The sequence below is a fragment of the Neovison vison genome, chromosome 4 (assembly GCF_020171115.1).
Source record: "Neovison vison isolate M4711 chromosome 4, ASM_NN_V1, whole genome shotgun sequence".
NCBI lineage: Eukaryota > Metazoa > Chordata > Mammalia > Carnivora > Mustelidae > Neogale > Neogale vison.
This window is the reverse complement of record NC_058094.1, coordinates 194934116-194959467: the sequence shown is the minus strand read 5'-3', so window position 1 is coordinate 194959467 and position 25352 is coordinate 194934116. Positions and strand designations below refer to the sequence as shown.

Here is a 25352-nt window from a genome sequence, read left to right as displayed (position 1 = left end):
TGATACAAGTATTGCCACCCTGACCTCCCCACCCCCCTGCTTCCATTTGCATGGAAAACTTCTTTTAATCCTTTCACTTTCAGTCTGTATGTAAGTCTAAAATGAGTCTCCTTATCCATGCTGTGATCCTTACCATTTCAAGTAATTATTGATAGGTATGTCCTCATTGTCATTTTGTTAATTTTTTTTTAATCTCAGCCACATTTTTTTTTAAGATTTTATTTATTTAATTGATAGAGATTGCAAGAAAGCGAAGAAGCAGGCTCCCTACTGAGCAGGGAGCCCAATGCGGGGTTTGATCCCAGGACCCTGGGATCATGACCCGAGCCGAAGGCCAAGGCTTCAACCCAGGTTGAAGCTGGGTTGAAACTGAGCCACCCAGGTGCCCCATTTTGTTAATTTTTTTCCTGTATTTTGTAGTTCTTCTCTATTCCTCTTCTCTTGCTCTCTTTACTTGTGACTAAGACTTTCTGTAGTATTATGCTTTTCTTTCTCCTTACTTTTTTCTGTTGTAGGTTTTGGGTTTGTGGTTACCACGAGGTTCACATAAAGCATCTTAAGTATATCAGTTTTAAGTTGATGGCCACTTAAGTTTGAACATTTAAAAAAAACTTTTTACTACCCCCTCCCTGCCACATTATAATATGTTGTCATATTTTACTTTTTATTGATAATTTTCTTCTACTTATGACCTTTTCTTTTCTACTTGAAGTCCCTTTAACATTTCTTGTAAGGCTGGCTTAGTGATGATAAATTACTCTTTTGTCTGAGAAACTCAGTCCTTCAATTCTGAATGATAATCTTGCTTGCTAGAGTATTCTTGGTAGTAGGTTTTTTCCTTTTGGGTTTTTTAAAATATATCATGCTACTGTCTTCTCTGTCTTGGAAAGTTTCTCCTGAAAAATCAGCTGATTGCCTTATGAGGTTTCCCTTGTATGTGACTTTTTACTTCTTTCTTGCTCCATTTCTCTATCTCCAGCCTTTAACATTTTAATTACTATGTGTGACAGTATGGACCTCCTCATGGTATTTTTAAAAGTAACATTTATTGGGGTGGCTCGGTGGGTTAAAGCCTCTGCCTTCTGCTCCGGTCATGATATCAGGGTCTTGAGATTGAGCCCTGCCTCAGGCTCAATGTTCAGCAGGGAGCCTGCTTACCCCTCACCTCTCTCTCAGCCTGCCTCTCTGCCTATTTGTGATCTCTGTCAAATGAATAAATAAAACCTTAAAAAAAAAAAAGTAACATTTATCCATAATGGAAAAATGGTAATACCATCAAGAAATGAGATACCAAGAAATACAAATCCAACAAAAGATATGAGAGACAATTTTTAAAAAACTAAGTAGAGGGAGAACTATGCCATGTCCATGAATTAAAAGATTCTCAGTATGGTAAAGCTGTGAATTCTCCCAAAATGATCTTTACACTTAGTGTCCTTCTCAAAAATCCCAGTGGGATATAGTGTATGCAGTTACTACTATACAGCAATTAATGTTAATTAACTGGAGAAGTGCAGATGACTCTTACAAACAATATGAAATGAAAGAATGTCACAGAAGCAAAATACAGTATAAAACTGTATTGTTTAGGGGTGCCTGGGTGACTCAGTTGGGTAAGCATCTGCCTTTGACTCAGGTCATGATCCCAGGATCCCTGGGATTGAGCCAAGTGTCACGCTCCTGACTTAGTGGGAAGCCTGTTTCTCCATCTCCCTCTGCTCCTCCCCTTGCTCATGCTGTCTCACTCTCTCTCAAATAAATAAAATCTTTTAAAAAAATTTTTAAACTCTCTCTTCTTCTCCCTCTGTACATCCCCACTGCCCACTCTCACACTATTTCAAAAAAACAAAAACGTATTGCTTAGGCATGTGGTCATAGGTTGTAAGACAATAAAAGGAAATGCAGAGAATGATTACCATGAAAATCAGGATAGTGGCTGCATTTACACAGAGGGATGAAGGATGTCATCAGGGAGGGTTATGCTTTCAGAGTGTGGGCAGTGTTTCATTTCTTGACCTGGATGGTAATTACTTGGATGTCACTTTGTGATTATTCTTTAAACTGTAAATATGTTTGATGAAAATAAAAAATTAAGAAGCTGGACTAAAGAATTTGAAATGGACCTAGGTACATACTGAGAATAAATCCATTATACTGTTATGGGTGGTTGTATCATAATGTTGAATTAACTTGAATGATTTAGAATACTCCATCCAGATAGAAAATTTAATTTATAAGAACTTTTTAAGAGACTGCCAGGAATTTGCTAGCCAGTTTACCAGAATCTACTAGCATATGATTTAATATGAGGCAAATTCTGCTCTTACTATGTTCAGGAAGATCATTACTGGACCACAAAAAAATTCCATCTGTAACATTAACAGCTAACAATACTTACCACTTTTGAGCACTTGCCATATAGCAAATATTGGTGAAGCATTATTAATGCATTATCTATTTAATCCTGGAAACAACTCATAACTATGGGCACCATAATGGTCCCCATTTTACACAGGTAAAGGACAGAATCAGGTTTTGATTCTCATTTCTTGTTCTTAGTCCCTGCAATCCTTACTTGAGTTTAGGGTATCTAAGAGTGTATATGTTATTATTGTTACAGATATTCATTTATTCTAACTGGTTATGATTTGGGTATTCAAATTTGTGTTCAGCAGCAGATGTCAGCTAAATGCCAGGCATTTCTATGGCCCCTATCTACTGGATCATTTGTTCTGTTTAGCAGCTTGGACCCTGTGCCACATATGTTTGCTGGTGTCTTTCTGCCTTGGAACCTAGTATATTGTGATATATCAAGTATCACCAAACTTCATTCAACTTTACATATCTTTTTTTTGTTATATGCATCACCAAAGCTACATAGTAAGCTGCTTTCTTGGGCTGCAGTACTGGAAATTACCTCTTTGAGCAGCTCTTTTCACTGGCAGAGCTGCTAGTTATCCCTTTCAAGAATGGACATTAATCTAGAGGGCATTATCAGAGGTAGTGAGTCTTTTTATGGATAGGGAAAATGAAAGCCCTCTATACCCTGCCACATACTCTATCAAATGAGTCCTATTCATTTATTATCAAATGGTGATGGTAGTCATTTCTATAAAGTGTTGGGCATTATGCTCTTCATAAAAAATATAACCCTTATTTATTGCCAACTTTGTTATTTTGACTTACAGTGGGTTTTTCAGGAACTTATACTTCTGTCTATAGTTTTAACATCTCCCAGTGGATCCAAAGGAAACTGGTAGCCAAGGTATAAGGAAGAGAAGCTGGACTGGTTCACTCTGCCCTTATACAAGATTCATGTTTTCTTTCCTTTGTTTTTTTAAAGGAAATTATCAAAGGAAATATGTCTGAAGTTTAATTTTATTATTGCTTTATTATCTGAAAATTAGGACTACAGGCTTAGGTCCAATAAAATCCAGTTTCCTTTATCCTTACTTGCTGCTACATAAATTGATGGTGGTTTTAGATGACCAACTTTATACAATAGTAGAAAAAGAAGATATACAAAACCAGAAATGACTATTTTTGGCCATGAGGAAAGCTCTTGCACATACATAAAAATTTTTCACGAGTTTAAAAATACTATTTATAATGTTCTTTTGGTTCCTTTAAAATTTCTGAGGCAAAGTGAAGACCAAGGACATTGTTAAATTGACTAATGAGATTTGATTTGTGTATGCATTCTTTTATCTACAAGGACAGTTTTCAAAGTGTGGTCTTGGGATTTGAGACCCTTCCAGGATCTCTCTGTGGGTGAAAAATTATTTTAATAATATTGAGATGTCATTTGTCTCTATTACTCTTTCTCTCCTGAGTGTAGAGTGGAGTCTTCCAAACCACATGGCATGTGATGTTACAACAACATATACACAAAAGCCCTTATGAGAATTCTTGTCCTCTGTTAAACCAGACATTAAAGACATTTGAAAAAATAAAACAATGCCTCACTTTTTATTATCTAGCTAATGTAGATTTTTCATATTAAGAATATAATTTACATTTTTTAGAAAGCCTATTGTAGCATGTTAAATAAATGAATTAATGTTTTTTCACTATTCAGTTTTAATTTCAGATATGGTATTATTGGTAACCTACAACCCACATGTATGAAAAGTCTTTAGGGCCCTCAGTAATTTTTCAATGTTTTAAAGGGATCTTGAGACCAAAAATTTAGCCAATGATTTATGTAATTTTTTCTCAAATACTTGAACTTTTCCTTTGTTTTATCCTATAAAAGGTGAACTGAAAATCATCTATTTTTAGGTTGCTACAGACCTCAGGAAAGATCAGATTACTTGATGTTGGCAGCTGCTTTAACCCATTTCTGAAGTTTGAAGAATTTCTAACTGTTGGCATAGACATTGTACCTGCTGTAGAGGTATGCATAGTTATGTTTTGTTTTGAAGATCTTACAAAAAAAAAAGCGTTGTCTTTACAGCCCTAAAAGAGCAAGTGTGTTTTCTATGAAAAAGTTGGTAAGAAACTTCTGTTCAGAAGCAAATAAATGTTCTGTGAAATTTTTTGAGCATTTAGTTAACAAATACGGTACTGGTCAAATAATACTGGTTTTTATTTGTTTCCTGTTTATCTGTTGTTGTAATCAGAGACTTTGGTAGATTGCAGTGATTTCCAGATAGCTGTAAGGTTGGGCTTTTTATTTGTTTGAGGTGTCTTTTTCTCACAGTGTACTGTGATGTAGAGCCATTAAGGAATAATATCAAGAGTAGGGGCTTTTGATACAGTTAAAACTTTATGAAATCCCAGCTATTTGTAGATAAAACTACTTAAATGTTTCCTCTGTTTTTAAAATTAGATTATTTTTCTTAATGACAAATTCATGTTTGCCATTTACTTTTCATAAAGCATTAGGCACCAAAATTTTTTATAAATTGCATTTTTAATGTTATAAAGAGAATGTGTTACAGTGTAAATTTTTCACCCTGCTGCTATATTCCTAGCACGGAGAAGAGTGCCTAGTACATACTCATTAACTACATCATGAATAAAAGAATAGAATCTTATTTCAACCTGGGGTTGCAACTCTGAGGCAGTTTTCTTATCTCTGTGATGGGGTTAGTATGGACTCTATTTCATAGGACAGTTGTAATGTCTAGTTAAGAAGTAATTAAAAGAGCACAGTATCTGTTACTTAGAGAGTGTTAAAGAAATGTTTACCATTAGTATTGAAAAGTTCCGGAGATTAAACTTTCATATGAATCCTTTGAATTTTGATGAAAAAATGCTAACTATTACCATTATCTCTACTTCTGAAAGGTGGACAGATGTTTGCTTTATGGTAAAATAGCTGTTTTTAGCTTGTCACTGCAAAGAATTCCTGTGCCATCAGGACCTATACTTTAAAATGCATTTGGCTTTGTACATGGATTTTCTTCCTTCCTCAAGAAACACGTTAGAGATATCCTTTAGGGACTGCTGAAATGTGATAACCATTTGATCTCAACTTTGGGCTCAAATAAATACTAAACTTGTTTATATAGAGAGCCATGAACTTTAAAGTAATTGGGGAAGGCAAAAGAACTGCTATATATAAGTTCAGTAATAGAATCAGACTTTCACTTCCAGGCAAAATGGAGTAACAAGGATCAGATTGTTCTTTCCACCCTACCAAAAGCAACAGAAAGTGGACAAAATATAAGTAATTTACAAGACATTGAATATTAGGTGATAAAGAACAATGATCACTGAAAACAAGTGAGTTGAGCCCTACTCTTGCACCAGCATTTGCCCTTCAGGGAGTTTCTAGGGTATGACACGGGGAATCCCAGGCATAGCCCAGCTGATTCTGAGCTGAGAGCACTAAACATAGATGGCTAGGGTCCAGAGAACACAGTACCAGTTATGTGATAGCTGCACAGAGGGAAAACTGTGGAGTGTGGAGGGCAAAGATGAGGACTCAGCTGAGTACTGGTCACTACATTACATGTGTGAGAAAACAACATGAGACTCAAACTGCACTTGAAAGGAGTGGAGGTTATAGTGCCTGGCACTCAACATAGGATGAAAATAGTACTAATTCCCATCAGGCATACTGGAAACCTAAACAATCACAGTGCCTTAAGTAGAGTATACAGAAGAGTCTTACCTGAGTACTGGAAAATATTTAGCATTAAACTAAACTGTGGTCCAGTCCCACCTAACAAATCTCAGAAGATCCAAAAAGATCAGTGTCTCCAGGTAATTTAACTACATCCCAGAACAAAGCTCAAGAATATTCATAGCGATAAAATGCCACAATGCCATCCAGTGCCCAAAAAGGTAAAAATCCACCATGTTAGACATCCAATAAGAAATAGCAGGCTATGATCAACAAAGACCAACCCTGAACTGACACAGATGTTAAAATTAGGAAACAAGGACATTAAAATAGGCACAGGATGACTGTATTCTGTATGTACAAAAAGTTTAGAGACATAGAACATACTTAAAAATACCAAATCTAACTTCCAGAGAGGGATACTACCATGTAGGACATGAAGTACATACTAGATGGGATTAAGGCATGTTAGATATTGCAGAAGAAAAATTAAATTGAAGACATGACAATAGAAACTATCCAAAATTAAATACAAAAAGAATTTAAGCTGGAAGAATATCAGTGAGCAATGACATAATATCAAGTGGCCAAATACAGGCATAACTGTAGTCCCTCCCACAAGGCAGGGAGATTAAAGAAATAATGGCCTAAAATTTTCCAGACTTGACAACAAGCTATAAATATACAAATCCAAGAAGCTCAACAAACAAGAAACAAGATTATACCAAGGCACATGGTAATCAACCCCCCCAACACATAACACAAAATCAAAACACAGTGATAAAGAGAAATTCTTAAAAGCAACCAGACTTTTTAAAAGGGCATGTTAAAATAGTGAAGGATAATAATTTGTCACCAAGCAAAAATATATTTCAAAAATAAAAACAAAATATTTTTCATGCATTCAAAAGCTTTAGGGATTCAACATCAGCCAGTTTACATTTCAAGAAATGTTAAGGAAGAAGTGCTTCAACCAGGTGCAAATATAAATCTACACAAAATGATGAGGAATATAGGAAGTGATAACTACAAAGTTGTTAGAAATGCAGTTTTTTAAAAATTAAACTCTCTGAAAGACCCCAGACCATTATTATTGGTTGAATTCTGTCCTGTTCCTCCTAGAAAAGATATGTGAAGTCCTAACTTTCTGTGTGTTACTTTATTTGGAGATATGGTCTTTACAGAGATAATCAAGTTAAAATGAGGTTATTAGGGTGGGGCCTAATTCAGTATGATTATAATATTATAAAAAGAAATTCTGGCTTAGAAACACACATACAGGGAAAATGTCATGTGAAGGCAGAGGGGTGATGGTTCTAATAAGCCAAAGAACATGAAGATTGCCAACAACCAGTAGCTAGAATAAAGGCATGAACAGATTTTCCTTCACAGCCCTCAAAATGACCAACCCTATAGTCCCCTTGATCTCGGACTTTTAGCCTTTAGAACTGTGACAAAATACGTTTCTGTTTAAGCCATCCAGTTTACAGTATTGTGTTACAGCGGTCTTTGCAAACTAATACATCCATTTAAACAAGAATAATACGGAGTGTGGTTTATAAGTTAAAAAAAAAATTCTGACAATAATAGCACAAAGGATGAAATTAGAGAAGGAAAATATACTATTTTAAGGTTTTTGTATTAAAGTGGTAAAATACTTGAAGGTAGATTATTAAAGATATATACATTAAATCCTAAAGCAATCACTGAAATAACAAAAGAGTTAAAGCTAATAAGCCAATGGGGTGATAAGATAAAGTCATAAATTTATTTAATTCAAAAGATGGAAGAAAGAGATCAAAGGTTATAATGAAGAGGGGGCAAAGTAAAAAGAAATTACAGATCTAAACCTTAGTGTATCAATAATTACATTAAATAGGCTGCAAACTTGATCTCCTGGCTGAGGCCAAGGGAGCATGTATTCCTTCTGTGGCACTGTAATAGTCAGTGTCCCCAAAAAGGAGCTCATAACCCCTGTCTGGCATTTCAGTTTTTGCAACTGCTGCCAGGGTCTATCTCTGCATCCCTGGCTCTGTTGGCCAGTAAGTCTTACACTTACGGGTCCCACAGAACTGTAATTGGTGAAGAAAATTCCTTAACAGCTGTGCCACCTAGGGCACAGCAGGAGGCATCAGACCAAGGAGCTCTGTCTTACAGTGAAGGAAAATTATTAGGTAATCATCACAACTACAGCCTGAGTGGCAGACTTCTAATTAAACACGTATCTTGGGGCTGACTGTAATCCTTTCCGGAGATTTTTATGGGTGGGCCCTATCTTTGAGCTTACTCTCTGCTGTGTTCCCACATGCCAGTGTCTCCTGGAGGGGAGCTGTACACGCATCTGGTGCCCTAGTTTGTGTAGATGCCTTCAGGGAACACCCCTTGCTCACCTGGCTCTAATGCCTGGGACGGGGAGTGGAGAGCTAGCATTCTTGGATCCCATGGGACAGTGGCACTTGGAGAGATTGTTCTGAGCAGACTAGCAGCCTACCACCCCCCAGGGCACTGCACAGACAGCAAACTGAGGCACACTGCCCAGTCCTTCTGTGAAGGAGGCATCCTTGCTTGGTCTGGTTGGCTTTAGGGACCTCCTTCAGGCTTGGCACACATTGATTGTTATACAGATCTGCTCCCAAGGCACATAGGCTGAGGACACCATCTTGCATTTTCCATTTGCCTTGCTCCATCCCATTACTATCATCCAGGAAAGACCCTGTACACTTGCCTGTAGCCCTGATTGCTTTGCCACCCAGGGGATACCTCCAGATGGCCTGCTTCTCAGTGAAGCCTTACACTTGTTGTCCCACAGGACTGTAATATATTTACATACTTTTAAAAGCTGAAGCCTGGAGGTCTGGCTTCCAGTCAGCCTGAGTCTAGGTGCTGACATCATCCCTTACAAGGACACTTACAGGTCTTGGCATATCCTCAACTACTGGGAGCTATTAAAAATGTAATAGGCTGCTTGAACAAGCATAAAGGTTTGAAAGACAACCAAGAACTGAGACAGAGTTGAATAACAAGTTTCATCTCCTACATGAGGCCACTCCTTCAAAACTGGAAGAGGCTGTGGTGTCATCTGCTATATAGAAACCAACACAGAGAGTCAAAATGAAGAGAGGAATATGTTTCAAATGGAAAGAAAAAAAATAAATAAAACTTCCAGGGAAAAAAAATTAATGAAATAGAGGTAAGTAATTTACCTACTAAAGAATTCAAAGTAATGGTCATGAAGATACTTACAAAAGTGGAGAGAAGAATGAATTAACACAGTGAGAACTTCAACAAAGAGATGGACGATAGGAGAAGGTACCAAGTATAAGTCACAGAGCTGAAAAATATAACTAAACTGAAAAATACGTAAGAGGCATTCAACATGAGACTAGAAACATTAGAAGCATCAATTTGAAGACAACACAGCAGCAAAAAAAAGGAATGGAAAATGGAGAAAATAGTAAAAGCAGCAAGTAAAAAATAACTTCCTGCATACAAATGAACTCCCATAAATCTCTCAGCAGAAACTTTGCAGGCCAGAAGGGTATACCACTTTATGTTCAAAAGGCTGAAAGAAAAGATACTGCCATCCAAGAACACTCTTACCTGGCCAAGTTATTCAAAAGTGAAGGAGACACTATAAAACACTGATGAAAGAAAAATGAAGGTGACACAAAGAAATAGAAAGATATTCCATGCTCATGAATCAGGAGAACAAATACTGTTAAAATTCTGTACTACCTAAAGAAGTCTACAGATTTAATGCAGTCCTTATCAAAATACCAATAGCATTTTTCACAGAACTAGAACAAACCTAAAATGTGTATGGAACCACAGAAGACCCCAGATAGCCAAAGCAGTCTTGAAAAATAGAAACAGGATGGGATTGGGAGGGAGACAAACCATAAGTGACTCTTAATCTCACAAAACAAACTGAGGGTTGCTGGGGGTAGGGGGTTTGGGAGAAGGGGGGTGGGGTTATGGTGAGTGCTGTGAAGTGTGTAAACCTGGCGATTCACAGACCTGTACCCCTGGGGATAAAAATATATTAAATGTTTATAAAAAATTAAAAATTAAAAAAATATATATAGTAAAAAAAAAAAAAAATAGAAGAGGTATTACAATTCCAGATTTCCAAGTTAAAATACAAAGCTGTGGTAATCGAACAGTGGAGTACTGACATAAATATAGACACGTGGATTGTTGGAATGGAATAGAAAACCTAGAAATAAACCCACAATTATATGGTCAATCTTCAACAAAGGAGGAATTTATACATAATAGGAAAAAGAGACTCTTCCACAAATGGTCTTGGGAAAACTGGGCAGCTACAGCAAAAGAATGAAACTGGGCCACTTTCTCACACCATCCACAAAAATAAATTCAAAACAGATTCAAGATCTAAATGCAAGACCTGAAACCATAAAAACCCTAGAAAAGAGGAGGCAGTCCTTTCCCTGATATGGGCCATAACAGCATTTTTCTAGGTAACTCTCCTAAGGCTGGGGGAAAAAAAAGCAAAAAATAAACTGTTGGGAATACATCAAAATAAAGTTTCTGCACAGTAAAAGAAATGATCGACAAAAAGACAAGCTACTGAATGGTAGAAGATATTTGCAACTGACATATCTATTAAAGGGTTAGTATCCAAAATATATAAAGAACTTATACAACTCAACACCAAAACCACAAGTATTCTTATTTAAAAATGGGCAGAAGACATGAAATTTCTCCAAAGAAGACATCAGATGGCTAATAGGCACATGAAAAGATACTCAGTATCACTCATCAGGGAAAGGCAAATCAAAACTACAACAAAATATCACCTCACACCTGTCAGAATGGCGAAAGTCAAGAGAAAAGAAACAACAAGGGTAGGCAAGAATGTGGAGAAAAAGAAACTCATGCAGATGGGAATGTAGACTCGTGCAGTTACAGTGGAAGACATTATGGAGGTTCCTCAAAAAACTTAAAAATAGAACTGCCCTACAATCCAGCAATCACACTACTGGATATTTACCCAAAAAATACACAACCACTAATTCAAACAGCTATATGCATTTCTGTTTATAGCAGCATTATTTACGATTAAACTCTGGCAGCACACAAACTGTCCATCAATAGGTGAATGGATAAAGAATAAGTGATAGATAGATATGCAATGAAATACTCGTCAAGAGGTTCCTGGGTGGCTCAGTTGGTTAAGCATCAGATACTTGATCTCAGCTCAGGTCTTGATCTTAGGGTCATGAGTTCAAGCCCCACGTTGGGCTCCACACTGGGTGTGGAACCTGCTTATGAGAGAAAGAGAGAGAGAGATATAACCAAAGAGAGAAAGAATCTGTACACAGAAAACTATAAAATACTCATGGAAGAAATTGAGGAAGACACAAAGAAATGGAAAAATGTTTCATGCTTATGGATTGGAAAAACAAGTATTGTGAAAATGTCTATGCTACCTAAAGCAATCTACACGCTTAATGCAATCCCTATCAAAATGCCATCAACTTTTTTGAAGAAATGGAACAAATAATCCTAAAACTTATATGGAACCAGAAAAGACCCCAAATAGCCAGAGGAATGTTGAAAAAGAAAGCCAAAGGAGGTGGCATCACAATTCCAGACTTCAAGCTCTATTACAAAGCTGTCATCATCAACACAGTATGGTACTGGCACAGAGCAGACACATAGAACAATGGAACAGAATAGAGAGCCCAGAAATTAGACCCTCAACTCTATGGTCAACTAATCTTCAACGAAGCAGGAAAGAATGTCCAATGGAGAAAAGACAGTCTCTTCCACAAATGGTGTTGGGACAACTGGACAGCCGTGTGCAGAAAAATGAAACTGGACCATTTCCATATACCACACACAAAAATAGACTCAAAATGGATGAAGGGCCTCAATGTGAGAAAGGAATCCATCAAAATCCTTGAGGAGAACACAGGCAGCAACCTCTTCGACCTCAACCACAGCAACTTCTTCCTAGAAACATCACGAAAGGCAAGGGAAGCGAGGGCAAAAATGATGAACTATTGGGACTTCATTGAGATCAAAAGCTTTTGCACAGCAAAGGAAACAGTCAACAAAACCAAAAGACAACTGACAGAATGGGAGAAGATATTTGCAAATGACATGTCAGATAAAGGGCTACTATCCAAAATCTATAAAGAACTTACCAAACTCAATACCCAAAGAACAAATAATCCAATCAAGAAATGAGCAGAGTACATGAACAGACATTTCTGCAAAGAAGATATCCAGATGGCCAACAGACACATGAAAAAGTGCTCCACATCACTCGGCATCAGGGAAATAAAAATCAAAACCACAGTGAGTTACCACCTCACACCAGTCAGAATGGCTAAAATGAACAAGTCAGGAAATGACAGATGTTGGCGCGGATACAGAGAAAGGGGAACCCTCCTACACTGTTGGTGGGAATGCACCCTGGTATGGCCATTCTGCAAAACAGCATGGAGGTTCCTCAAAAAGTGGAAAATAGAGCTACCCTACGACCCAGTAATCACACTACTGAGTATTTACCCTAAAGATACTAATGTAGTGATCTGAAGGGGCACGTGCACCTGAATGTTTATAGCAGCAATGTCCACAATAGCCAAACTATGGAAAGAAACTAGATGTCCATCAACAGATGAATGGATAAAGAAGAAGTGTTATATATATATATATATATATATATATATATATATACACACACACACACACACACACATACATACTAGGCAGCCATCAAAAGAAATGAAATCTTGCCATTTGCAACTACATGGATAGAATTAGAGGACATTATTATGCTGAGCAAAGTAAGTCACCCAGGGAAAGACATAAAAAGAAACAAAATCCATCTGTAACAACATGGATGAAGCTGGAGAGTATAATATAATGCAAAGTGAAATAATTTAGTCAGAGAAGACAAATACTGTTTGGTCTTATATGTGGAATTTAAACAAAACAAATGAGCAAATGGGAAAAAAAAAAAGGAGAGAGAGCAAACCAAGAAATAGACTCTTCACTATAGAGAAAAAACGGATAGTTAATCAGAGGTGAGGTGAGTCAACAGTCCAAGAGACAGTGGGGATTAAAGAGTGCACCTATCATAGTAAGAAAATCATTTTGGGCATAATTGAGGAAATTTGGGTATGTATTGCTTATTTAAAATCCAGCAATAAATGTCTTAGACATGACTTTAAAAAAAGGGGGGTGGGGGGAGGAGAGAGAGTTTCCAGACAAGCAAAATCTAAAGGAGTTCATCACCACTTAACTGGCCATAGGAGACATGTGAAAGGAACTTCTTTAAGCTGAAAATAGAAGGCACTAGTTAGTATTAAGAAAAAATAGGAAAGAATACATCTCATTGGAAAGGTTTATGTATGGTAAATGGTAAATATAGTGGATTAATCACTTTAAAGTATGAAAATTAAAAGACAAAAGTAGCAAAAATAAGTGTGGTTATAATAGTTAAAGGACACAGATTAAAAGATATAAAATGTGATGTAAAATATAAAAAACCTAAAATAAAAAACAAAAAAGCATAAAATATGGGGATGGATAATAATGTTAAGCATTACAGTGTGAACAGTTTAAGTTGTTATCAACTTAGAATAGAGTGTTAGAGATCTGAGTTGTTATATCTAAGCCTCATAGGGACCACAAAGCAGAAATTTATAGTACATACACAAAAGATAGAGAGACAGGAATATAAGCATACCACTAATAAAGTCATCAAACCACTAAGGGAGAGAGCAATAAAAAGAAAGGAACAAAGTGGAACTACGAAAACAAACAGAAAATAATTATCAAAATAGAAATAAGCATGTATCTCTCAATAATTAAATATAAATGCATTAACTTCTTCAGTAAAGAAAAAAGTTTGTTGAGTGGATAAAATAAACAAGACCCATCTATAGGCTACCTGAAAGACTAAATTTAGGTGTAAGGGGAAACACACTGACAATAAATGAAGGGCTGGAAAAAGATATTCTATGCAAATGAAATCTAAAGGAAAGCTGGAATCACTATACATTTACCAGACAACAGACTTTAAAGCAAAAACTACTAAGAGTCAGAGAAGGTTATCAAAAATGATAAATGAGTCAATCCAATTAGAAAATATAACATTTATAAATATGTGTTCAACATAAGAGCATCTATGTAAGGCAAATATATATTTAGATCAAAAGAGAGAAATAGCAATGCAATAATAATAAGTGACTTTAGTACTCCACTTACATCAACAGATAGCTCACTGGCCTGATGGACTTAATAGATATTTGCAGAACACTTCATTTAAAACAACAGAATTCACCTGTGCTTAAGAAGACAGATAATATGTCTTAGAAATACTTGTATTATATCATATTTAAGAGTATTAAAATCATATCAACCACCTTTTCCAACCATGGTGGTATGAAAGGAAACATTAATTACACAAAACTAGAAAATTTACACATGCGGAGATTAAAAATGCTATTAAATAACTAGTAGGTCAAAGAAGAAATCAAAAGAGAAATAAAAATAATTTGAGACCAATGAAAATAGAAATGGAACACATTAAAATTTATGGGATGCAGGAAAAGCAATTCTAAGAAGTTCATAGTCATAAATGCTTACCTCAAGAAACAAGAAAAGTTTCAAACAACCTAACTGTACCTCTCACGGAACTTGGTAAAGTACAAAAAAAAGTCCAAAGATAGAAAGAGGGAAATGAAGATCAGAGCAGACATAAATGAAATAGAGACTAAAAAGACAAATAGAAAAGATTAGTGAAAGTAAAAGCTGGTTTTTGGAAAAACTTAACAAACCTTTAGGTATACTCACCAAGAAAGAAAAAAAAAGTTCAAATAAAATCCAAAATGAAATGAGATGTTACAACTGATACTATAGAAATACAAAGGATCGTAAGAGACTGTGATAAACAATCGTATGCTAACAAACTGGACAATCTGTAAGAAATGAATAAATTCCTAGAAACATACAACCTATCAAGACTAAATTAAGATGAAATAGAACATCTGAACAGACTGGCTCCTACTTAGTGTGTTGAATCAGTAATCAAAAACCTTCCAACATGAAAGACCTCAGTGTGAGACAGGAATCCATCCAAATCCTGGAGGACAACATAGGCAACCTCTTTGACCTTGGCTGCAGCAGCTTCTTGCTACACACGTTTTCAAAGCCAAGAAACAAAAGCAAAAATGAACTATTGGTTCTTGATCAAGATAAAAATCTTTCGGGGCACCTGGGTGGCTCAGTGGGTTAAAGCCTCTGCCTTCAGCTCAGGTCATGATCCCAAGGTCTTGGGATTGAGCCCCGCATCGGGTTCTCTGCTCAGCGGGGAGCCTGCTTCTCTTCCTCTCTCTCTCTGCCTGCCCCTCTGCCTACTTGTGTCTACTACTACTGTCTGTCCAATGGATAAATAAAATCTTTAAAAATAAATAAATAAATAAATAAAAATCTTTCGCACAGCAAAGGAAAGACTCAACAGAACCAGAGGAGAACCCACAGAATGGGAGAAGATATTTGCAAATGACATATTATCAGATAAAGGACTAGTATCCAAAATCTATAGAGAACTTCTCAAACTCAACACCCAAAGAACAATAATCCAATCAAGAAATGGGCAGAAGACATGAACAGACATTTCTCCAAAGAAGACATACAAACAGCCAATAAATACATGAAAAAATGCTGAACATCACTAGGTGTCAGGGAAATAGATATCAAAACTGTGATGAGGTACCATCTCATGCCAGTCAGAATGGCTAAAATTAACAAGTCAGGAAACAGATGTTGGCAAGGATGTGGACAAAGGGGAACCTTTTTAAAATGTTGGTGGGAATGCAAACTGGTGCAGCCACTCTGGAAAACAGTATGAAGTTTCCTCAAAAAGTCAGAAATAGGTCTCCCCTACAACTCAGTAATTGCTCTTCTAGGTACTCTTCCAGAGGATACAAACATAGTGATTTGAAGTGTGTATAGCAGCAGTGGCACAGTAGCCAAACTATGAGAAGAGCCCAGATGTCCATCAACAGGTGAACAGATAAAGGAGATATGGTATAAGCAATGGAATATTACTTAGCCATCAAAAAGGATGAAATCTTGCCATTTACAGTGATGTGGATGGAACTAGAGGGTATTATGCTAAGTGAAATAAGTCAGAGAAAGACAAATATCATATGCTTTCACTCATGTGGAATTTAAGAAATAAAACATGAACATGGGGGAAGAGAAGGTAAAATAAGATGAAATCAGAGAGCAAGACAAACCATAAGAGACTCTTAACTAGGAAACAAACTGAGGGTTGCTGAAGGGATGTGGTTGGGAGGATGGGGTAACTCAGTGATGGATATTAAGGACAATACTTGATATAATGAGCAGTGGGTATTCTATGCAACTGATGAATCACTAAATTCTACCTCTGAAACTAATAATAGTTATAACTATATGTTAATTGATTTTAAATTTTTAAAAATGAATGCTAAAAACAAAAACCTCCCAACAATCAAAAATCCTCAAACTTCCAAAAAATAAGAAAAGGAGGAAACTCTTCCAAACTCATTTTATAAGGAAAGCATAGGTAGGTTTTTTGAAGTTGAGGAATGTTCCCTCTATCCCTATACTCTGAAGTGTTTTAATCAAGAACGGATGCTGTATCTTGTCAAATGTTTTTTTGCATCAGTTGAGAGGACCATGTGGTTCTTCTCTTTTCTCTTACTGATTTGTTCTATCACATTGATTGATTTGCAAATGTTGAACCACCCTTGCATCATCCCATGGATAAATTCCACCTGTTCATGGTGGATAATCTTTTTAATGTACTGTTGGATCCTATTAGCTAGGATCTTGTTGAGAATCTTGGCATCCATATTCATCCGGGATATTGGTCTGAAATTCTCCTTTTTGATGGGGTCTTTTCCTGGTTTGGGGATCAAGGTAATGCTGGCTTCACAGAAAGAGTCTGGAAGTTTTCTTTCTGTTCTATTTTTTTGAAGCAGCTTCAGGAGAATGGGTATTATTTCTTCTTTGAATGTTTGGTAGAATTCTCCAGGGAATCTGTCAGGTCCTGGGCTCTTGTTTTTTGGGAGGTTTTTGATCACTGCTTCAGTCTCGTTACTGATACCAAAACTGGACAAGGATTCCACAAGAAAAGAAAAAAAAAATTACGGGAACAGTGTCCCTAACACATAGATACAAAAATCCCCAACAAAATATAAGCAAACTGAATTCTGTAGTACATTAAAAGAATGTATCAAGTGGGATTTATTCCAAGGATGCAAGGATGGTTTAACATCCACAAAATCAATATAACACACCTTAGTAACAAAATAAAGGATAAAAATCATTTCATTTTGATAGATGTGGAAAAGGATTTAATAAAATACAACATAAAAACTCTCAACAAAGTGGTTAGGGAGAGAACGTACCTCAACATAGTAGAAAGGCGAAGTATGACCAGCCCACAGCTAACATCATGTTCAGCTGTGAAAAGCTTTTCAGTTTTTCTGCTAAGATCAGGAACAAGACAAGGATACCCACTCTTTCCACTTTTATTCAGTAGAGGGTAAGTACTGCCAAGGCATTTTAGCAAGAAAAGAAAAGAGGCATCCAAATTGGAAAGAAAGAAGTAAAGCTGGCACTATTTGGAGATAACATATACTATACATAAAAATCCTGAAGATTAAAATCTGGAAACTGTTAGAATAAAGAAATCCAGTAAAGTTGCAAGATAAAAAATCAACACATTGTATTTTTATACACTAATAGTAAAATATTTTAAAAAAAAAAGAAATTAAGAAAACAATTCCATTTATAAATGTGTCCAACAGAATAAAGTACCAAGGAATAAATCTGACCAAGGAGGTGAAAGACTTGTATATTGAAAATTACAATAATAAAAGAAACTGAATATATAAATAAATGGCAAGATGATCTGTGCTTATAGATTCAAAGAATGTTGTTTAATATCATACCACCCAAACCAGTTCACAGATTCAGTGCAATCCCTATCACAATTGCAGTCTCATTTTTCACAGAAACAGAACAGTTTTTAATTGGAACAGAACAATTTAATTGGAGTGCTCGCTTCGGCAGCACATATACTAAAATTGGAATCATCAGAGACCCCCAAATATTGAAAATGGTCTTGGGAAAGAAGGAACTGGAGGCATTACACTACCTGATTTCAAACTATATTACAAAGCTATGATGATTAAATCTCTAGGATACTAGTATTAAAATCTACACATAGAACAAATAGAATAGAGGGCCGAGAAATAAACCCATGTATATATGATCAATTAATTTATAACAAAGGAGCAGAGAATATGCAGAGGGAAAGAGGTCAGTCTCTTCAATAAATGGTGCTGAGAAAATTGGACATCACATGCAAAGGAATGAAATGGGACCACTACACACCAAAACTAAAAATGGATTAAGGACTTGAACATGGATCGGAAGCCATAAAACTCCTCTGAGAAAACTTGGGTGTAATCATCCTGATTATTAGTCATGGTGATATTTTAAATCTGATTACCAAAACCAAAGGCAACAAATGCAAAAATAAACAAACAAGACTACATCAAACTAAAAAGCTTCTACAAAGGAAACCAGTAACAGCATGAAAAGGCAACCTACAGAATGGAAGAAAGTATCTGCAAATCATTTTACATCAGATGAGGGACTACTATCTGAAATATATTTTAAAACTCACAATTCAATAGCAAAAAATAAACTGTCAATAGATTCTATTAAACAGTTAATACCTGACTTAAAATAAGTATTAAAGTCAACTTACATGATGGGAACTACCGCAATGGAGTAAATATACAGCACTGCATAATTTGCTGAATGTTACAACTTCATGGAAATGATTCAGAATAAATATCCTAGCAGCACAGTAGAGTCAGGAAAAAAACAATACTAGGCATCAAGATTGGAAAGAACCGAAACTGTCTTTATTCATATATGACATTGATCATTAAATTATTCCTTGGAATATACAGAGAAGCTACTAGAATAAGTGAGTTTAGCACGGTTGCAAGATAGGAGATCAATATACAAGAGTTAACTGGTATAGATGATATATAGATATAGATGCAAAAGAGTGGATAAATCTCAAAATAATTGTATTGTGTGGAAGTAGTCGGCAAATCAAGAAGACATTATTCTGTCTTACTCCATTCATATAAAATTTTATGAAATACAAACTAAATCTGGGGCGCCTGGGTGGCTCAGTGGATTAAGCCACTGCCTTCAGCTCAGGTCGTGGTCTCAGGGTCCTGGGATCGAGCCAAGTTGGGCTCTTTGCTCAGCAGGGAGCCTGCTTCTCTCTCTCTGGCTGCCTCTCTGCCTACTTGTGATCTTTCTCTGTCAAATAAATAAATAAAATTAAAAAAAAAATACAAACTAAATCTGTAATGATAGAAATCACATGAACAATTGCCTGGTAGCCAGGAAGAACAAGAAGGGTACCAGGAAGGGATTATAAAGGCTCAGGGAGGAAGCTTTTGGGGGTCTTAGGTCTATTCATTAAATTGATTGTCGTTTCATGGTTTCATGAATGTTTAATGACAAAACTTATCAATAAGTACCCTTTAAATATACGTGTGTGTCAGTTCTCCTTGTTTGTACATCAGTATACTGAAGTAAAGTTATCTTAAGAGGATAAAAAGGTGGGGGTGCCTAGGTGCTCCAACTTTTGGTTTTGGTTCAGGTCATGGATTATAAGACCCAACCCTGTGCTGGGCTCCCTGCTCAGGGAAAGTCTGCTTGATGATTCTCTCCCTCTGCCCCTCCTCCCATTTGGCATGTACTCTCACACCCTCCAATCATTTAAAGAAAGAAAAAAAAATGGAGGGAGGGGAAGCAATGGGTAGAAGAAAAGCATTTTTCTTTTTTCGTGTTATGTGTTACTTTCTCTAATAGATAGTCCACATAATTATGTGCTCAGCTTGTCTACCTACTAGCAAGAATGAGGGAATAAAGTATTAGTCCATATCATAGTTAGCTAATAACTATTATATTAAAAGAACACTAATTTTTATCTAATTTTAAAACTTTTTATTCTGGATGTTTAATAGAATAAACATAATACTAAAATTATTTTTAAGATGATTCGAGCTAATGGTTTAAAGACATTTTTCATAGCCTTGAAAAGTTTTGGTGCTCTGCTTTTACAAATGTATAGTGCCTCTTTTGTTATCCTTTTTGATTCATCTTTATTTAGTAGTATTGTTTAAGTTTTTATATTGGTCTTTATTAACTATAAATGTTGAAGTGAAAGTAAATATGACCAAGTTTAGATAAATCTTTCTGGTAAGCTCTTATCCAAATTAAATTTCAAATTGTTAGGTAGAAATATTTAGTTTTTTAATGAGGAGAAGAAATTCTCTGGGCTTGATTATAATCTCTTTGAAATTTTATGAGTAAAAGTTTAGTTTGAATGTCTGCAAGTGGAATCACGTAGAAGGGAAAAATTAAGAATTAAAGTTTGGATAATGTAGAAATGCTGTGACACGGTGTGGTGTAAAATCTGTGTAATAGGGTGGAAGTGATCTTCAGATTCTGAATATGCCTTGTTTTTCCCTTTCTGCAGAGTGTATATAAATGTGACTTCCTGAACCTGCAGCTTCAGCAGCCCCTCCAGCTTGCACAGGATGCTATAGATGCCTTTTTGAAGCAGCTGAAAAACCCTATTGATTCTCTTCCTGGAGAACTTTTCCATGTGGTGGTTTTCTCTCTCCTCCTTTCTTATTTTCCATCGCCTTACCAACGATGGATTTGCTGCAAGAAAGCCCATGAACTGTTAGTGTTAAATGGTTTATTGCTTATCATCACACCTGATTCCTCCCATCAGAACCGTCACGCTATGATGATGAAAAGCTGGAAGATTGCTATAGAATCCCTGGGCTTTAAACGTTTCAAGTATTCAAAATTTTCACATATGCATTTGATGGCATTTAGAAAAATCTCCCTAAAAACCACAAGTGACTTGGTTAGTAGGAACTACCCAGGGATGTTATATATTCCTCAAGATTTCAACAGTATAGAAGAAGAGGAATATTCTAACCCTTCCTGCTACGTTCGATCAGATATGGAAGATGAACAACTAGCATATGGTTTCACAGAGCTCCCTGATGCTCCATACGACTCAGATTCTGGAGAAAGTCAAGCCAGCTCTATTCCTTTCTATGAGCTAGAAGATCCCATATTACTTTTAAGTTAATATCAAAGCAAAAGGCCCTTTCAGTCCAGACTTCTAAACTAATTCCTTACACTAATCAGAAATACTAACATGAACTCAGTACTTAAAACCTGGTTTGCATAGAAGAAATGCAAAGGTTTACAGAGTTTGCTATTTTTTTCTACTTCTGGATTTTAAAATTTATTCTTATATAGAAAGCTTAAAGTTTCATGCAGAGTGACTCCTGTCATAGCAGAAACCACTGTTACTTTAGCATTTAGCACTAAGATACTATAGAAAGGTACCTTTTTTCTTTAGTGCTATTGTGAAAATGAAACGTAACTTGCTATGTATTTTTCTTTTTTAATCTTTTCAGTGTTGACTTTAAACCATTGCAGTGAGAAAGATATGTAGAAAGCTGTAGCTTGCACTTTGATTACTCACAAGTTAAATGTGACAGAGATAGATTGGTTTAGTTGTTTTGTGATGCACTTACTCTCTTTTCTAGCTAAATTGTTATCTGTTACAGAAAGTCATTTTCTGTTCAGTTTTGTCTGGTGATCCAGCATCTCCTCAACTTTCTGGAATTGATTTTTTTTTTTTCTTTTTTGCTCATTTGGCAGCATCAGACATTTGGGGAAAGATTTCCCCCAAGTATGTATTCTAATTTCATTAGTACAGTACAATAAACACCATTGCCAAAGTAGAATGTTCATATCTTTCATATTGATTTAGGCCTTGGTGTTAAGTATATTTAACTGTGAGAGTTCACTCTTACCTTTTTTAATTTTAGGTTTCATTTACAAAATTTTCTATTTAAGCAAGGAACAATACTCGATCCTGACCTGAAACACCTTTGTGAAAGGGTTTGCACTTGGAAGAGTTTATGTTCTGTCTAGACCAACCTTATTAGGGTTCTCACCTTTCCATTAAGGAGGTGTGCTGCACTACAAGTCTGGAATTCTATAGAAAAATTTTAAATTAACCCTCTGCTAGCAATCTCATAAAATGGTTTTGACCTTTCGGTATTCTAGTTTCTATCAAAATTCTAGCAGAAAATTTTCTTTGAATATATAAACCATTAGTTGGCTGTGGGAATTTTCCCTTTCCACATTGATAAATGACTTTCTGTGTTTCTGAATCAGAAGCAAATGATTAAGGAGAAAAATATGTCCAAACAAGACAAGATTAGTTAAATAGCTAAGAACATTTGGTCCACATTGTCTTGTCAGCCAGCAATTGTCATGTAAACTGTCGTTTTTAAGAGTGCCACTGTGTGGATTTTTTTTTTCAAGTGGTTATTACATTAAAATTACCTCATACTGAGGTTTTTGCACTGAAGTATCACAGTTTCAGAATCCATGGTTAATGTTATGTGTGCGCGTGTGCGTGTGTGTGTATGTTCTTCAAGGAAACTTGCATTTTCAATAGTTGATCCTAAATTTCATAAACTGCACTTCTTTACTCTGGTAAAATTGATGTTTTTGTGCTTATTGTGAGTTGCTGTAGTTAACTTTGAATGTCAGACTTTATTTAGAAATACAAAATTACCCTTTAAAATATCAGTGTTTGGGTATATATACCCGATATTTCAAATTAAATTTCATGTTCTAAATTAATGAAAGTAACAGGATTGTAATTAACCTAAAAAGTCAGTTGAATGAATGCAATAAATATTGGTTGCTCAAATATGCCAAAAGTAACTAAAAATGTTTCATTTACTTTCAATAGCCTCAGAGCCCTTATTAATAATTAAGAATTGACTTTTCTTTCCAATTAAGCACTATAAGTCCCATCTTTATCTCCCCCAAAAGAAGGGAAAAAAACCCACTCTATTCAGGTAACACAAAACTGTGTTTACTGTGTTTTGGTAGTACCTTTTTTACCCATATTGCCCATTTCCTTTGATTTGGCTAAATATAATCTTAAGGGCAAAGAAAACAGTATAGCTAATTCAAGTGCTTTGAAAGTAAATGAAAACCGGGCTTTTGGGAGGCTGGTATAAGTATGACCTTGGAGTCAGCCTTTGTGTTACAGCTAACATGTTGGTGCTATAAATTTTTCTGATTGTTTACAGATGTTGATTCTGCTTATGCTCCAAAGTGTGCATGACGTATTTTAAGTAGTACTTTAAAGAAAAGTCTCTTTATAAAACCTACTCCCACTTAGTATAAATTTGTTTGGATTTATAAATGTCATTTGTTACTGTAAATTCAGCTTCAAATTAGGTTGGTACAGGATTTAAACTAATACATATTCCACCAAAGCCAGTTTAACATTTATGTGTTAAAATATAAGCAGTCCTGTGGTTTGGTGCCAGAAGATATATGTAATGACAAGAGAAGTTAACAGAGCCTTTTAATACTGAATGGGTACTCTTGAGAATGATTTCATACAGATAAAAATAAGTTTTAAGGGGTCTCCTGTCTCACAACAGTATTCTCCAAAATAATTTGGAGTTTCAGAAATAAATGATCATTTGATTAGATTCTTCAGGATCATGACTTGATAAAAAATGGTTTATATCATAGTTGCCAAATGGTGGGAGATGGCATATCTGAAAATGTATGTTTGTGTTTGTTGTATTTTTTCACATTTTGTGAACAAAGCACATTTATTAAAAATTTTAAATTTTCTAATATTCATTGTCTATTACTTAAAACCTGAAAGTGCTATGCTCTTTGACTTCTAAACTAAGTGATTTCAAAATTGGGAAGCATTTTAAAATTTGAATGACCTCCAGAATTTTCAAACTAGGTTCACTTACTCAAATTCCTTAATTTCAGGAATTGATGCACAAAATACAGAGAGTTCAAGTGACTACAATATTGTTACATATTGTCATGCTGTTTATCAAAGAACCGGGGACAACAGCCTCCATAAATTCTGGTTCATTGTAGCTCTCCTTCTTTCCTTGAAAGTTACTTTCATCAAAGATAGTTAAGTGTATTAGTTATTTTATGGCAGCAGATGGCTTTCTCATGATGTCAAACAGTTCTTAATCCACTGAACGAATGTTTGAACTTTACCATATACGGTATGCTGGGGAAACATTAGGATTGGGGTGGTCATAGTCCCCTGCTTCCATGGAGCTGATGATCTAACAGAAAAGACAAGCATCGTATATACAGTTAACATCTCTATCTAGTAATGTTTGTCTACTGAATTTGTTTACCAAAAATGAAACAGAATCCAAAAATTTTTAAAGACAACTGTTTGACAAATTACAAACACATTGTGGGTAAGAGGAGTGTATTGTTCATCTATCTAGAAAAGTGCAAGCTACAAACCAATTCTCTGATTGTAAAAAGTGGGTAAAAAAAGTGGGGGGAACCAAGCTGTCACTCCATTTTCCCCACATTTTTCTGAGCACAGTGCTAGAATGGTATTCCTCTTCAGGGGTCCACACACTAACATTTGGTTCCGTTTTGGTGTTACAAATTGTTAGGCAATAGCAAAGGTGGAAAACGAGTTTTTCTTACTTAAACATTTATTACAAAGAATGTATTTTTAAAATTTGATTTTTCCAAAAAAACCTGAATTGCACTGATCTCCATAATTTCATGTCCATAATCCACTGCCAACAAAAAGTTTCCAAGATTAGTGGTAGCCTATTACACAATACTCAATAAACAAAGAAGCTACAACAGCTAACAATTTCATTAAGTACCTCTAAATATTATAAAAGGAGGGAAGTATTGGGTTTTTTGTTTCTTTTTTTAAAGATTTTATTCATTTGACAGAGAGATCACAAGTAGGCAGAGGCAGGCAGAGAGAGAGAGAGAGGAGAAAGCAGGCTCCCTGCCAAGCAGAGAGCCCGATGTGGGGCTCGATCCCAGGACCCCGGGATCACGACCCGAGCTGGAGGCAGAGGCTTAACCCACTGAGCCACCCAGGCGCCCCAGTATTGGGTTTTCTAAACCCTATTTTTCTTATTAGAGAAATTAGTATCCTAAAATTGGAAGACTTTATCTTGAATTTAGATTTAAATGTTTTATCATCCAAAATTTAAGAATGAGTTTAGTATGCATTTTTCAACTAAGAATCTTGTTAGATCTAGCGCTGTTGAGTGCTAACTTTTGG

At 35.7% G+C, this 25352-nt stretch overlaps 1 protein-coding gene across 1 annotated transcript in view; it reads left to right on the top strand.

Moving 5' to 3' along the window:
- Window positions 1-23755, top strand: part of BMT2 (base methyltransferase of 25S rRNA 2 homolog) — a 104389-nt gene extending 80634 nt beyond the window's left edge. Inside the window, exons 4-5 of the mRNA XM_044246405.1 lie at window positions 4282-4396; window positions 20682-23755. Of these exons, the coding sequence (XP_044102340.1) occupies window positions 4282-4396; window positions 20682-21311 (745 nt within the window). The 3' untranslated portion in view covers window positions 21312-23755. The remainder of the gene's footprint in view (window positions 1-4281; window positions 4397-20681) is intronic.
- Window positions 23756-25352: the final 1597 nt, after the last annotated feature.